Genomic DNA, 16,082 nt, shown 5'->3' with positions numbered 1-16,082 from the left:
TTCGATGCTAATTTGATTTGGTCTAGGCATCGGACAATTGATGTCTTTGAAAGACCTTTGTTGGTATCTATATAAAGAGCCGGACCAGTCTAGTCTTCAATCTCACAATCAGCTACTCCCTTTGTTCTTGGTTATTTTCTATATTCTTCTTCTCTTTCTCCTATTATTCAAAGCCTTTCACTTGATATATATCTACGGCATCGTTACTTGAATACTATCCTCGACTCTCGATACATCGACACATACACAACGAGCCCAGCCAGTCGACCCTCCATACCCTCCACATCCATCCCATTCATTACTCCAATCCAACATATCCCAAAATGTCTCCGCGCTACGGTGCCCTCGGCGCAACCTTCCAACTATCCCGCCTCTTCCAAGCCTGCTCCCTAATCGCCATCATCGGCATGACAGCCAAGTTCATCAGCGTAATAATAAACAGCAACGCCACACCCCCAAACATCCTAATTGGAACCATCAGCGTGGTAAGTGCAAGCGTCCTCCAATACACAACTACATACTCCCTACTTTACATACTCCCTTCAAGCCATCATCCCCTTATCAAAACCAAAAGTATTACTCAACCAACTAACAATCCCAACCACAGACCTGCATCGCAGCAATCTACTGCATAATCACCGCAATCCTGTACACAGATGACATCCTCCCATTCCTACCGTGCGCTGTGCTCGACACTTTGCTACTAATCGCACTGATTGTCGTTACCGTCATCGTCGGCAAGCCACTTTCGTACTTGAAGTGTACGACGCTGGCGGAGCTGGGCGATAAGGATGCCACCGCGTATGCGTTTGCATCGAGGCTTTCGAGTTATATTGCTAGTGTCAGTGGGAAGATTGATTATGTTTCGTGGATTGGGGCTTCGAAGGCGATTTGTGTTGAGGCGAAGGCTATTTGGGGGTTGAGTATTGCGCTTTGGTGAGTTCTGATTGTGATTCTGATTCTGATTCTGATTCTAGGTTTTGGGTTTTGGGTTTTGCTGACTTTAGCGTTTAGTATTCTCTTTTTCTTTTCTGTTATCTGTAATGTATGTTTGTGGTTGCAGAAGAGGAAGGCTGTTGCTGTGAAGAGTTTGGAGTAATGGATCTATGAGGGTATATGATTGGAAAAGAATATATTGGGGTTTTGGAAACGGAATGAAGTGGACAGGTTGGATCAATTGGGGATTTTTATGTCTTTCTTTATGATAATTCTTATAGCACATGCATTAATAATCCATTTCAGATGAAACCAAACCAAGTCAAATCAAGATTCATAAAGTGCATCCAACATCAAAGGAAAAAGAAGTATTCAAGTGAATAAATAACCTCTACCCCGAACTCACAGGCGGAATAATAGCCACCTCACTCCCAGCCTGGATGACAGTCTCGACATCCTCCTCAACATCAACATACTCCCCGTTCAGGCTAACACCACAGGTAGACAGGACCTTGTGCGCAATGCCGGGGTATCGCTGCTCGAGTTCGCCAAACAGAGCGGATAGTTTCAGGGGTGCGGGGAGCAATTCTGTGTTTTTGGATGTGTATTGGGATGCTGTTGCGAAATAGTGGATTGTGAATGTTTCCGGCATGATGGGTGTGAGGATTGAAGAGAATGGGAAGGAGGAGGGTGAGAGTTGAAAGTGTAGGTCTGGAGGTAAGTGAGGTAAAGGTATAAGAGAGGAAGTTTGATAAGAGATTGAGATGACCAATAGAATTGCCCAATGCGGGGTAAATAGATAGAAAGAAAGATATAAGGATATAAGGATATAAAGATATAAAGTAAAGATATAAGGGTGGTATAACTAGTCTATAATCTTATAACAGTCTCTAGGAATTCATTACATGTAGTTAACACTACTTCAAACTATCTACTTCGCAAGCTCACGAAATGCCCTCGCCATATCAGCCTTCAAATCCTCCCAATTCTCCAACCCAATACTAATCCTCAACAACTTCCGATCAACCGTCGCATCCGTCATAGTCCTCCACTCAATAAGTGTCTCAACACCACCCAGACTAGTAGCATGCTGAAAGAAATGCAATTTACTCGGCAACTCGCGAGCGAAGCGCATCTCCTTCATAACGATCGAGAAAACAGGCCCGAACCCATTAGGCATCTGCTTCTTCAACCAGTCACCCTCAACCTTCTGCAGACTAGCATGGAAAACCTCACCAAGAACAGCCTGCACAGCGGCCTCGTCACTGTCAGACGGGGGACTAGACGCATGCAAAGCAGCATCGAGCCAGGAAATGAGACGGGCGGCATTCTCGCTCTGGCGCTGGACGCGGATCTCGAGGGTACGCAGACTGCGGACACCGAGCCAGCCCTCCATGCTACCCATGACAGTTCCGATGAAGAGACGGTCGGATTTCAGTTGTGCGGCCCAGTCGTCGCGGTTTGTAGCGAGGACACCGCACAGCATATCGCTGTGGCCGCCGAAGTACTTGGTGCCTGAGTGCATGATAATATCTGCGCCGAACTGGAATGGCTCTTGCAGGCCGGGTGGGGCGAAGGTGCTGTCGACGATAAGGTATGCGCCGCGGGCGTGGGCTTTGGCGGCGTAGGAGGCGATATCGAAGGCGGTGCCTTGGGGGTTGACGGGTGTTTCGAGGAGGATTACGTCTCCCTTTTCGAGTTGGTCGGGTGAGCAGTCTAGGGGCAGCTTTTGCAGGCCTGTTAGGCGGGTGAAGAGGGCGATGACGCCGTGACAGCCGTGGTAACCATCGCCGACGGAAATGCGGCGGGGGTTGAGGAGCGTAAGGGCGCCGTGTAGGGCTGATAGGCCGGAGGAATAGCTTATAACTTGACCGTGGAGGAGAGAGGAGAGGATTGTCTCGAAACGGGTAGGATTTGGTGCGGACATGCGCGAGTAGATATGGGAGGTTGGATCAAAGTCGGCCTACATTGGATGTGTTAGGTTATGGGGCATGGAATGTTGAGTCGCGATGCATACAGGGGTGGCATCAGTAGCCGGTACTAGCTGGTTTGGATCATTGGAATAACGAAATGTAGTAGAGAGATGCATAGGAGGAGCGACATCCTTAACAAGGTTCAAGGCATCATCGGCATGCAGGGAGCGCGTGGACGCGCCAATGGCTTCGCTAGAATGAGACATGATAAAAAATGCTATGTTTGGTTCTTGAATTGTATGCACAGAAAGGGCCCATCAAGCAAGTTATAATACACCAGAAAATACGGGATCCGGTCTCGGGAGGGGGAAAGAGGGGAGCGGGGAAGTCACGGAGTGAGTCAGATCACGTGTCGTCTTATCAGGAGAAATGAGTTTATCGACGGATAGAGCCCATGCGAGATGGTTCTCGCACTGACCCAGGAAGAGCTGCCTTGAAGCTTGCGCGTGCTATCGAACATAGTTAGTGAAGAGCAGCACAGGAGAGACAGGTGTAAACTCACAAGCCTCTGTATCGAAGGTAACGGTGAGATCGTCGTGTTCGATGGGATACTCAGGCATGTCAAGGCACACAAAGTTGGAAGCTGGATCATCATCCTTCTTAGGCAGTGCGAATTTGGCATCTACCATACGAATGCCGAACTTGCCGGACCGGCCAAAGGACTCCATGATATCAGTGCCCTTTAGAACAAAGTTCATACATGTGCCATGCTGGAAGTCCCCAAAGAAAGCAAGCATTTGAACGACCTTTTCTTGTCGAACGATCTGGACGCGTGCCAGGGCAGCTTCCCATTTCTTGTAAATGGGCACCATACTCCGTCGGCGGGAGATGGTGAATGATGTAGCCATACTAGTTTGGTCAGCAAGATCCCCACTAGAAAGAAGGCTAGATATTATAGACTTACCCATCGTAAAGCACCTGGAACCCAGTAACGGCTGCCTCGAAGGCATGAAGATCTACAATGGGATTAGCAAAGCCAACAAAATGTTCGAAGTAGACATACCCTGCATGGTAGGGAACTCCAGTCGGCGGACCATAGGCTTCGCCGTAAGTTTCTCAAGGAAGCCGGTTAATTGTCCTGCCAGTTCAGGGCGAATGAGGTTATCAGCAAGCGAAAGGGTCAAATCCTGCTGCGCGGAGCGGAACAAGCTCATGCTCGTCTTGCTCTGGACATCCAATCCAATTTTCAATTCACCGGGGCCTAGACAAAATTAGCATCCCGTCTTCGTGTGAGGAGAAAGAGAAAACCCACCCAAGTTGATGCGATCGGTGACAGAGCCCCATTCAGTGGCAACAAATGCCCTCAAATGTTCCGATAGAATAGTCGGTCCATAACCGTGGTCGACGTAAGCATGCTCCTGATCAATAACGGAAACGCTTCCAGCAGGGAACTGGAGGTATTTGACCGCGGGCTGGCCGGTAAATGGATCTTCGGGCTGCTCAATGCAATAAGACTGAATGGCGAATTCAGGCGATTTGATCTCTCCCTCCCGTGGAATCATTCCGAGTAGGATGGAGTGGATTTTCGTACGCTCGGCGGCCTCGTGGAAAGTCATCAGCATGGATCTCGTACGGCCGTCCTCGGTAACTTTAAGAAGAAGAGCGGGAGCACCGTCCTCTCCTCGCAAGAGACCGAATACTATCGGTGACCCGTTGCCCAAAGTATGGCGGATGCTGCTCAAAGTCTTGACCTTCGGGCTAGTCAGGACAGCTAGTCGGAATCCCCGATGCGCATTGCGAGTACCAGTGCCTTCTGTCACGGTGACAGATCGCTCGAACAAACGGAGTCGACATCTTTCTGTCGGGTCTGAAGGGAATGCCTTTGGTGTGCCCGGATCCATATATTGGAAAACCTTGACAGTATTCTCAAATACCACAGTCTCGCCTGCCTCCGGATGGAGACTGTTCTCCGATTTCTGGGTGTATTTGACGATATTCCAAAGGGTCTTGAAATCGTCTTCCTTGAACATGACGTCCAACTCGAATCCTCGGGGAGCTTGACTCGCATAGAATGGGACCGGACTTGCCAATCCACATCCTCCCAAGTTGGTCCTTGCTTGCGGTCGGACTGAATCAAAATGTTCACAAGTTGGCTTTGGCTAGTGATTGCCGCAAAGACATACCAATCCGCTCGTTCGCGGACGATGGTCAATGCGCAGGGCATGGCATATTGCTGTTGCCCGTCATCATCACTGGAGCTAACGCAGACCTGCACAAACATGCTACCATAGCTGAAGTATCGAGCTGTGTCAGCCAAAGGCATCATGTGGACCAAACTTGGTATCTTGCCCGCGTTATCTACCAGCATTGATCTCGTCGCCGCGCCAGATAAGACCGCTGAGACATCGGGCGCATAGAAAGGGTAACGCAGCCAGATACTAGTATCCAGCTGAGTGGGAGAGCCTTCGTCTGAGACAACCGAGGCGAGGATATTATTTCGTTTGATGGACATGGATAGCGACCGGAGGTGATTGATGAGGGTATGATGTATGCTCAGAAGATCAGCCAACTCCTTGTCCCCCGTGGTACTCGCAACAGCCAGTACGGCATCAACGCTTTTGGCACCGTATCGAGAGAGTTCATGATGACTAGGCACAATATTTTCATTAATCCATAATGCCTTTCCAAGATCGACCACAGCCTGTTTGGCGTAAGTAGGGGGCAATGTCGAACGAGAACGGGCATATGCTTCCAATCGTGTCTTTCCTCGCAAAAACCACCAGACCGCAGCCCGAATCCATTCTGCTAGCGACGTTTCTGCCAATGGCTTAACATCCTCTGCTGCAAGTTTAATAGAACCCTCATATCGTGCATTATACTCTTTGAATTCAGAAAATGCGGTATCGCCAACTTGGTTGGCAATATTTCGAAGGGAGAACTTGGGGGTTGGGCGCTGCGTGGCGGCTCTTGGCCTTCGCGACTGGGAGGTAACGGCTGGTTTGATGCAGGCAGGTCCTGGGGTGGCGGTTTGGCGTGGGTCGGTGAAACCTTGCCGGGACTACCTGGGATGAGATTCGTGGGCATTCGTGGGTCAATGGGACTGAGATTCGTTGGTGCGCGTTGTGTAGAGGGGCTTGGGGGTTCCGAATCGAATCAACAATGGACCTCATCGACAAAGAAATTGACGGTGCATGCGGGAGTCCCGCCGTTTGGGCTGTCTCGCTGGCCAATGGAGGATTGTAAGCTTTTATCGGCGGTTCCGGGCTGACAGGGCTGGCGGGACTGGGAGGACTGGGGGAGGTGAGACATCATCGTCTTCAGCTCCGGGAGACAATGTCTCTTCCTCATAGCGATGATGTAAAGCGCGACCTTCCTCGGCTTGCATCTTGTCGCGGACGCGTTGGGCGAACGAACTCGCCTCGCTATCGCCACGGAATGACAATCGAGAGCCGCTGTCGCTCGAAGGCATCGTCCTCAGGAAGTCTGCATCCTGTGTATTTTGTATCAATGGGGGTTTCCAGTCCGATATATTACGCTGAGGCGAATAAGCCGCCTGTTGAGATCGCGCATCGTCATCGCCCAGTGATGTGTCAAGTCGGAGATTTGGCAGATGCAATCGCGAAGGGTCCGAGAGGGGGATACTGCCAGACTGGGTTCCCCTACTGTCCGACCTTTCACGAGCCCGCGAGATCTCAATTGTGGGCGATTCCGTCTCGTCACCTCCTTCGCCAATCACTTCTGGGGTTTGTGGGCTGAACCCCACCCGTAGCCCTTTGCCTTTGCGACCACCGGGCTTAACAGAGGGAGGAGTTGGGGGTACCGTAGAAGATTGGTCGGAGGGATTGTAAGGGGCATAGTTCTCACGAGGCAAGGCTGGCGCTGGTGCTGGCACTGGCTTGGAGGGTGGGTATCCGGAGATGTCTTGTGAGGAAGGAAAGGGATGGGCAACGTTTTGCGGAGGAATGTACCTCGGGTCGATAGGCGGGGGAGCTGGGATCGATTCTGGGGTGCGAGAGCTCAGGAAGTCTGCGATTTCTTGATTTTGATGCGGCGCAGCTTTATTCTTATCTTTGGAGAACAATTTAGTTTTCCAATGAGTCTTTTTCGCGGGTTTGGCCTGCTCCGCGGGCAGAAAGGAGAACGGGTCATCGGCAGACATGACAAGAAAGAGGGCGAGTAGACACAGTCCACATCGCACTCAATCACACACACACACCAAGGATACCAGTCCTCGTGAAATATCCCCTCTCTTTTTTTTGGGTTGAAGGATCGACAGGGGCTTTAGGCCTGATAAGAATTGAGATCGAATAGCGGGGGGAAAGGGAGGGAGAGACAAAGGGAGAATAAGAGGGAGAGGTGGAGGTTAAAGTGAAGAGTGGAAGAAGAGTATTAGAGTGTTGAAAGGTGTCTCAAAATAGTCCCCCAGTGTCAAATGTCAAGTGTCAGGATCAAGTGTCAGGAAGGAGGGGTGGCTAATCGAAGCGCCCGTGCTCGAAAAGACTATAAAAAGGAAGATTAGCTCATTTCAAAAGTCTCAAAATATCCCAAAAAAAAAAATAAAGCCACTTACAATCGGACTATAGAGATTAAATTGACATTGTAGCTGGACCAGCAGCCTGAGACAGAAAGAAGAAAACAAAAGATCAACACACCGGGGGGAGAGAAGCCCTGGAGATACTCCGCAGGTACCAATTGCCGCAGTGGAGACGGGGGGCTTCTGTGGATCTATTAAACGTGTACGGAGTAATAAGGGTATGGTAGTAATGGATATACAGCGAACATTAATAGATTAATAGATTAATAGGGTAAATAAGTATATTAATAGGGCATATTAAGAGACATTTAATATGGGAGTATTCAGAACATAGTTAGTTAATATATAACATGTGCTCCAATTCCACATCTACACATCTATGCATACCTCAAACCCCCCATCGAACGCCTTTTTCAAGCCACCAAGGGCTATATATAATCCAATCAGCATACTCCAACTTACTCCGTAGACAAAGCGCTCGTCTCATAACTGAAACTCCACTAGGCCCAATCGGAACGGGGGATCCACCGCTGACGAGTTTTGAGAGCTTTGAAGATCAATGATATTCCTAAATCACACCATTTTGACATGTATTCATATATAATTCGATGGGTTATCCCCTACGATCGACTACTTCATTGTCCTTCTGACTCCATACTAATTAATATAATTAATGTTAAGGGGAAAGAAAAAAAAAATAGAAAAAAAACAGTCAAATATTCTTAATCTCATCTAGGGGCTTCTTAGCGCCCGAAATTTGGGACTAATCTACTCCGTAGTTAATGGATACTACATTAACTAGTTGACTGGTTCATTTGATAATATGTTCTAGTTATTTCATGACCTTCGTAACTTGTCTCTACAACATAGATTGGAGGCCTGACTGTAATATGTCTCCCTCAATTTGGCATTTGATTAGATGCCCGTTTGTCGGCTTCCCCCTTTGGTCCTCCCGTCGCCATAGAGAAGCATGCAAGATCCCTACATATGTACTTTGCTCGAGTCTAATTTGCTACCTCGTTCATATATATATTTTCATAAATATTCCATAATCTTGAATGTCTGCAAGCAAGTATCATATCCTTTTGCTTGTCACCGCTATATGTCTTGCTCTTATCCAGTGGATTCTATAGCCAAATCCCTTGGACCTTAAAATAATGCCACCCGGAGATCTTTCGTCTGCAAACTCACGCCATATGCAAAGAACAAGGAACAAAGAAATTTGAGATCAACGGTACCTCGGACCACCCCGCATATAGACAATTAAGATCCGTCTGTGAGACCCAGGGTTCATACTCACCTACACCCTGAAGTAGATCGTCCCGGTCTTGGGACCTCGGTCACAAAACAGCTTACTCACTATATTATAGTCTTCGGTGGAGCTTACAGGGTTGAAGTACAGCCAATCTCATCGCTGCGTCGGACAAATGTATGACAATGTAATGAAAACGGTAGTGGCTTGGCATACCAAAATCCGGGGTTCTAGTTATTCATCAGTTCTTAGAAGCATGGGGAAAGGCCTTGCAGCAAGTAGAAGGTGTTAAGTTCGAGCTTTACATTCCAACACTAATTGATATACGTATCACACCGTATTGTGGGTTATATTTAATTAAGGTACTCATATAATTTCGGGAAACTAAGAACCTTTGTGTTGGTAAATATGTCACGTGAATATTGTTGATGCTTGGTTCCATACGCTATCTATTGCTTGTTTATGTGGATTGAAGGCTTATCTTTCTTTGTTCTCTCCTCTGGTTCTCTGTTGGTTTGCAATGTGACTGTCCGATTCATTGCATTTTCTGTCTCTTGCCTGTGGTGGTGGGGACGACCTTGTCTTTGGTTGTGTTGGACAGATCTGAAACACAGCGATATATCATCACGATAGCGCCACTAAAAGTGAATAAATCAAGTCTTCTAAAAATTTTCAAAAGGCATCTGAGTACTATTAGTGAGTACGTAATTCCATAAGAATAAGACAATACAACAGTTTTATAGGATAGTTGAGAACCAAATAGAGACTGCCTATTAGGGTAGGAGATCATGTGACCAGAGAGACCTTCATACACCAGAAAGGATATTATCCTGTTTGAAGTCAGTCAGATTCACTGTGAACCCTTTCATACTAAGCCTCCAGGGCTACAGCAAGATATTGGCCATCATCTATACTGTGATCTATAATAGTAGTATTCATTGCCCTCATCTCACAGCAGCGGTATAGAGACGCATGGAGCTATTACAGACACAGACACATAGAGACAGTCAAAGCCATAACTCGGAAGACCACGGGGAAACACGCAGCAGCCTGCGCAGGCATCGAAACCAATAACTACAAGTGCCAGATAGGAGCAACGTTAGATCCTGATTTGATGATTGAACATGTTAATTTGTTCAGGACGGCAATGCCGAAGATTGAGGAGAGTAACAAAGGAATTTTGAGTCGGCACACGTGGAAAATGTACTGGATTAGGTAAGTGGCTTTTGGTCGACGGGGGTGGGTTGGTTCAGGTTGTTCGACTTGTGGGATGAAAATGAGACTATTGAATGAGGAACTCCATGTGGCGTTAAACTTTGGGTATTTTTGCCTGGTTTAAGGGAGTGAAACATTAGGCCATGTCGTATAGCCCTACAGGATGTTGTATCGCCCTACGAAGTACTCCGTACACATCGGTTATTTCATGACTCAGTATGCTTCCAAGATTCTAGAACTATATGTCTTAACCATTCCAAGATGAATATGTAACTATCGTGTGTATTCAGTACCACTACATGATATAAACAACTGGGATCTAAACAGCAGTTTCCATACCCATTCCATACCGGCACCTATATACAAGTAGGGCCTAAAGCCACCGTACTTGTCTCACTACAAACCTCCGCCGCTGAAACCTTCAGTGGAGTGAGTTAGAGAGCTAGTGCAGGGTACTAGACCCTGAAAGGGTTGCAATTACGGTTTACCTGTATGGAGTCGCTTCGTTGTCACCCAACTGACTCTGTCCGATTGGGTTGAAATATCGACCATGCTCACCTCGTTTTGTAGCATCAGCACCCAACACAATATCACCATAGTAACCTTCCAAATACTTCCACGGCATAGCCGACGTCAGGTCTTGCCGGAATCTGCTTGGCACGAATTAAGGCCTTCAGCTTCGGGAACACTGATCAGTAAGTGAGACATTGTGCCTTGAGCGACTATTTTAAGTCGGCCAAAGTCATATGAGAAAGAATGGTTTTGGAACACATGCTCATCAGGAGATAAAAGAAAACATATAAAGACATGCTTCCCTGATAATTGAAGCCGATAGTTCTGTCCATGGGTATGATAATAGAATAGTAGTAGATTTCATGTCGAAAGACTCAGCATACAAGGGTCTCTCAGTTATTTTATTTCCGTGGGTGTCGGCTTTAGCCGACATAGTGGGTGCAGTTATGTGAAATTGGGAATAGTACGGAGAAAAGCAGTGATAATTTTTCTATTTATGATATGTATGTTGTATTTAGTTCATCCGACTTTTTTATTTTTATTTTTATTGTTTTTAGTTTTTTTATTTTTTAAACGAGAAGTAAGAAAAAAGTAACTATAGTTAGACCTATTATTAGCCGTAGTCGAGTAGTCAGCCATCAAACTCCACCAGGGCCAGACCAAACAAGGCGCAGCAACAACAACAGACCAACCCACTGCACAAATTGAGCCACTTTTTCCAACTCTCCTTGCGTTTTGCTCTGTTTGTGACTTCCGATCTTCCTCCGGGATATGCCGTGTTTGACGACTTAGCGGCCGACTTACAACGCACGCAGGTTTACGTACCTCCAGGCACCGGCCTAACTTCGAAACTCTCCCCACCCCAACCCCATTACGCAAGACTTCAGTATCCTTGGTTCATTCTCTGCGGTGAGATTATTATCAAATCTCGAGTGAATATCGACCCTGAGAAGGGGTGCATACGGTGGACGAGACCCCGACACCGACCCATTGTCAATACAACGTGGATTCGATCATTTACGCCGGGGGTTGACCTCCCCGAGGAGGTCATCCCGGATGCCCGAAGTGGACATGTACAACTCGGCGGAGATCGACCTGGATGGCTATTCATCCTTCTCTCGACGGAAAGGAACCAGGCGGCCGCGACGCAGTGGATTACACATTTTGCAAGGTCGGCCATTGTGGTGGATTGCACTGCTTTGTCTATTGAGCTTTGCATCACCGGCCGCTGCTGTTCTATTGGACTTTGAAAATTGTCTATCGAAAACCATCCTCGAGTCCGACCCTCTACAACTTCAATTCGTTCCCACCAACGTGTCCGTCAAATTCAACCTTACCAACTCTCTACACCCGCTCGCCATCACGGTCTATGGCAATGTGTCGGGAACCACGTCTCGAACTGCAGATTACCCGCCACCGGAGTCTCCCGTCTGGGGAAATGACACCTGGACCGATGGCAAGATTCAGGACGTGTACAGTACTAACAACAAGTACAGCACGCTGATGACACATCTCAATGTGCTCAGCTTCACGACCTATGACAATCCCTCCCGTTTCCGTGACTCGGTCACGCAAGGTACCCTCCCGTTAGGACCGGTCTTCAACAACTACAACCTGTAAGCTATTCCCGAAACAGAAAGCTCTCTGTGCTGTTTAACTAATCCGTTTGTGTTTTGCAGGAGTCAATTGGACACATTACGAGCGTTCACTATTGAACATGACATGCTTTCAACGTACCGTTTCGGGACAATCATCCCGTTATTGAAGGTTCGCTCTGGAGATGCATCCGCGGCTGACCTCGCCTGTGTTTCAGTGAGTGCCACACCGGACTTCGGAGGATCCCTCAAAAATGCCATCGCCTACGTGCCTCTTATAATTTTGATACTCGTGGGGATTGCGACCATCACTGCCGCCATGTATAGCCCTTGGGGCACAACTGATCTGTTTCGGTGGACAAGCAACTATGGCCGCGATGAGGACGTTCTCCGGCTCGTCACTCCTGGGTTCGCAGATTGCCTGCAATACCTTCAATTCGTCGTCTTGACAGGCTCGCTTTCTTTGAATTACCCAGGCTTCTTCCAGCCTGCAGTGAGCCAGGGAGCATGGTCGACTCTCATGTTCAACCAGAGTTTCGTCAGCACTGACATGGGCCGCGATCCTGTTGTTGATGGTTTATACGCCGTCAACGGAAGTTATGGCCTCGACCGATTGAACCACCTGGTTGGCATGGCCTCATCCCAGGATATCTGGCCCGGTATGATGATATGGGTGCTGGTAATCCTGGCCTGTGTGACAGTGGTCTTCCAGATCGCATTCGCGCTTCGATGGTTGTATCGTGAGTTGGCAAACAACACCGATCAGGATCTGCGTGCCAGGAACATGCCGTTTACCTTAGGCAACCTCATTCGCATTGTCTTTAATTTCCTTCTCTTGCCAATCGTTTCCCTTTCCTTCTTCCAACTGGTTATTGCTCGTGAATCAACCGCTTACTGTGTTGCTTTGGCAGCCGTGGTGCTTGTCATTGTCGCTTGTTTCTCTATCTGGGTCATCCGAGTGATCCTCACCACCCGACCCAAGTCTCACCTTTTCGATGATCTTCCTACGGTATTATTGTATGGACCGCTATATAATACATACTGCGACGATGCAGCAGCCTTCGGTATCGTCCCGATCGTCTTGAACATCGCTCGCGGGGTAGCCATTGGTGCTTTGCAGCCATCTGGCATTGCCCAGGTGGTAATGCTGGCCATTTGCGAAGTCGTCTCCGTACTAACCCTGCTGGCTTTCCGACCTTTTTCAGGCCCGACTCACATGAACCTGTACCACTGCCTCTTCTCCATTGTGCGTTTCTTGACAGTTATCTTGAGCGTCATATTTGTGCCGTCATTGACGGTTTCGGATGCGGCACGAGGCTGGATTGGATATTTGATCCTTGTGCTGCATGCCATGGTTCTTATATTCGGGTTCTTCCTCAACGCCATGCAGACATTAATCGAGGTCTTGGCGAGACTGGCTGGTGCGGGTGGTGCCACTCGTGGTGGCTTGACCAAGGTGCTTGGCATGCGCCAGCTCTCTAGGCGGACTCCGCGCCGTGATCTTACTCGCCAGAGCATGGGTTCGGAGGCTGCTATGCTCGGCCACGGTGACGACCGTATGTCTTCTCAGTTTGATGGATCGCGCCCCCGTAGTCTGTCTGGGAGCTCCGGTCTGCTGCTGAACCGTGCCACGGCCAGTGATGGCAGAGCTAGCGCTATCTATGATTATCCTAGTTCGCAAGGGGGCACCCACAGTCGTGCTCCCAGTGGAGGGTTCCCCACACCTACCTCGACCGCCTATCAAGGAGCCGGCTTCCCTAGCTCGCCTAGTAGTGGTACGATGATGGGAACAAACCCTCGTGATCCCTACTATCGACCACCCCGCCCAGGGCGCAAAACCCCCCGGGAAGTGCTGCTCTTGAGAAAGGGAAGAGCCCGTCAAGGGGCTTCCTGAAATCAAGAGCAAGCCGCCGAACAGTCAAAACTGAAGACGACCTGGGAGATGGCACTATGTCTGGCCGGGCCACACCTGTCCCAGCATATCTAGCAGCACCGAAGGATGATATGGAGCTCGATGCCCCACGAAAGCCGAAGGATTATGCTGTTCGTGAGGTTGATTTCTACTACGGTGTTCGAGGCCCACCGCTCTCCCACAGCGGCACTCGAAAGTTGAAAACTGGGCCAGCCGACCCCACAGGCCCAGTCTCGTCTGCCACGGGCTGGTTCCGAGGCTTGCTCCAAGGGAAGACCAAGGACAACGCCAAAGGATTTGAGGTTGTTCGAAGTGCTCGTGCGCCTCCTCCAGGTCTATTCCCACGAGGAGGAGACTATAACGAGCAGTACCAGGATGGTACAGGCACGCCATCCGCCAGCCATTCTCGGAATGTGTCCACTAGTAATGTTCCTTATCAGGATTCAGATAATGACCAAGACCTGGAGCGGTCAAGTGAAACACGCCCACCAGTACTGCCACCACTCAATACGTCAGTTGGCGGTGGTATTGAGTTGCCTAGTCGAATGGGTTCACGGCACACACAGGCGCCCGCGGAACAAGATGCAGGCGGAACTGTGGCTGGCCTTCCACTTGTGACCGAGACCCTGTCGCACCAGTCTGAGGTGGGCCAGCGCTCTGAGCACTCCGAGCACCATCTCCAACCAGAAGGCGCCACCACCGCGCGCCTGCCTTTCAGCGGGAGTAGCTCGCCATCTCGTGAACGAGGTCTGTCTATGACCTCTACTTCAAGGTCAAGGTCAAACGCCTCGAGCCAGCAAACAGGGCCTCGAGCGGAACGGCCCTCGAGTATGGGCTATGTACCTCAACATCGCGCACACGACCACATCCACGAGGCGAGTCCCGACGAGCCATCGTTCACAGGCAGCTCAGCAGAGCTTGTTGATGAAGCTGCGCTAGGTGGGCACGGACGCTAGAAAGACGACAAAAAGCAATCACATGTATTTTGAATCAGTATATTCCTCTTCTTCGATATCTATCTCTCTCTCTCTCTCTGTGTGTCTCGGTTCCTATCCATGGATCTTCCCCCCCACCTATTTCCCATTTACCTCTATCGATATCGTCACCACATCTCCCCGAAATACTGGCGAATTGATGCCGCTATCACGAATTTCCTTGCTGTCTGTCCGTCTATTCTTTGCTTTGTGCGTCTACATAAAATCGATGCGACGGCGTTCTATCTCTTACCCCGAGGTACACTTAATGGGGAGTGAGCTCATTGGCTTTTTTTTATTCTTCTGGCTGTCGCTCAATTCAAGCGACATGCTGTTTGCTTTTTTGGAGGCTTTGCTTCTTTTTGTCCCTGTCTCTTTTCGCTCTTCTTGTATCAATCTTAGGACACAGTAGTACCAAGATCATAATTAATGAGGGTTGTTAATAAGTGCTCTTTTCTAGCAGTGGTGCTAAGGTCTCGATATACCTTGAAAAAAACAATACAAGGTGATCTCACACATGCACAAGCAGCGTATGTCTCCTATTGCATTGTCATGCAGGGCTCGCTGTCTAGTCACGATATCATGCAAGGATCCTGCGGCCATGCTTATGCATTAGAAAACCTCCTTAATCTATGACATCTATATCTAGACATAGTAATTTGTTTGAGGATACTGTACAATAACTGAATGTTTATTATCATTTGAATATGAGACCCAATCAGAGCACTAAGGCTTCAAGAGCATCGACTACAAACAACCGAGGCCACTGATACGCGGGCAGATCGGGCCGATACTGTCAATCGCCACCGCCCCTGACCGCCCCACGATAACGGTCGTATCTGGGCCCAAACACGCAATGCTTTGCATCATTTCCTCTTTCTCTCCGGGTCAACTGTTACTCTGCTAGATTTACTCTTTCTCATCGTTTTCATCTGCTGCTGGTACTCGCTACTGTGTTGCTGGCATCCGAGAACATAGTCACGAGATTCTCAGCCTCATCCATCTCCTAAATCCGATCCAATCAGCCTTGGCTCCATGATAAGCATCATCCTGTCACTCCTTGATGTGATCTTCGGCAAAAAGCGTCAACGTCATTGAGGCTGAGCCCAAGATTGCAAAAAAGACACTCTCCGTCCTCTAAATTGATATCTCCGACTTCCCCACCATCTATTTCCCCTCTCCATCGCCACCTAGTTCATGAAGACTGTCACCCCAACGGCCGAGATCGATCTCGTTGC

At 48.7% G+C, this 16,082-nt stretch overlaps 5 protein-coding genes across 5 annotated transcripts; 2 read left to right on the top strand and 3 right to left on the bottom strand.

Moving 5' to 3' along the window:
* Window positions 1-323: 323 nt before the first annotated feature.
* Window positions 324-1,099, top strand: N7516_009389 (uncharacterized protein; the record flags this gene model as incomplete). The annotated part of the gene is made up of 3 exons (XM_057222108.1): window positions 324-485; window positions 608-936; window positions 1,015-1,099. The coding sequence occupies 3 exons, from the start codon at window positions 324-326 to the stop codon at window positions 1,097-1,099; spliced, it is 576 nt and encodes a 191-aa protein (XP_057072380.1).
* Window positions 1,100-1,327: 228 nt separating this feature from the next.
* On the bottom strand, window positions 1,328-1,588 carry N7516_009388 (MoaD/ThiS family protein; the record flags this gene model as incomplete). Its single annotated transcript, XM_057222107.1, has 1 exon — window positions 1,328-1,588. The coding sequence occupies one exon, from the start codon at window positions 1,586-1,588 to the stop codon at window positions 1,328-1,330; it is 261 nt and encodes an 86-aa protein (XP_057072379.1).
* A 279-nt stretch (window positions 1,589-1,867) lies between these two features.
* N7516_009387 (cystathionine gamma-synthase) lies at window positions 1,868-3,115 on the bottom strand (the record flags this gene model as incomplete). Its single annotated transcript, XM_057222106.1, has 2 exons — window positions 1,868-2,899; window positions 2,954-3,115. The coding sequence occupies 2 exons, from the start codon at window positions 3,113-3,115 to the stop codon at window positions 1,868-1,870; spliced, it is 1,194 nt and encodes a 397-aa protein (XP_057072378.1).
* A 169-nt stretch (window positions 3,116-3,284) lies between these two features.
* N7516_009386 (uncharacterized protein) lies at window positions 3,285-7,008 on the bottom strand (the record flags this gene model as incomplete). The annotated part of the gene is made up of 7 exons (XM_057222105.1): window positions 3,285-3,358; window positions 3,412-3,758; window positions 3,814-3,865; window positions 3,913-4,110; window positions 4,162-4,961; window positions 5,033-5,907; window positions 6,133-7,008. 7 exons carry the CDS (start codon window positions 7,006-7,008, stop codon window positions 3,285-3,287), a joined length of 3,222 nt encoding a protein of 1,073 aa, XP_057072377.1.
* Window positions 7,009-11,419: 4,411 nt separating this feature from the next.
* Window positions 11,420-14,826, top strand: N7516_009385 (uncharacterized protein; the record flags this gene model as incomplete). Its single annotated transcript, XM_057222104.1, has 3 exons — window positions 11,420-11,979; window positions 12,043-13,733; window positions 13,826-14,826. The coding sequence occupies 3 exons, from the start codon at window positions 11,420-11,422 to the stop codon at window positions 14,824-14,826; spliced, it is 3,252 nt and encodes a 1,083-aa protein (XP_057072376.1).
* Window positions 14,827-16,082: the final 1,256 nt, after the last annotated feature.

The sequence above is a fragment of the Penicillium verrucosum genome (assembly GCF_028828655.1).
Source record: "Penicillium verrucosum strain IBT 35672 chromosome Unknown utg000003l_segment0_segment0, whole genome shotgun sequence".
In the NCBI taxonomy this organism is placed as follows: Eukaryota; Fungi; Ascomycota; class Eurotiomycetes; order Eurotiales; family Aspergillaceae; genus Penicillium; species Penicillium verrucosum.
This window is presented reverse-complemented; position numbering and strand designations above follow the sequence as displayed.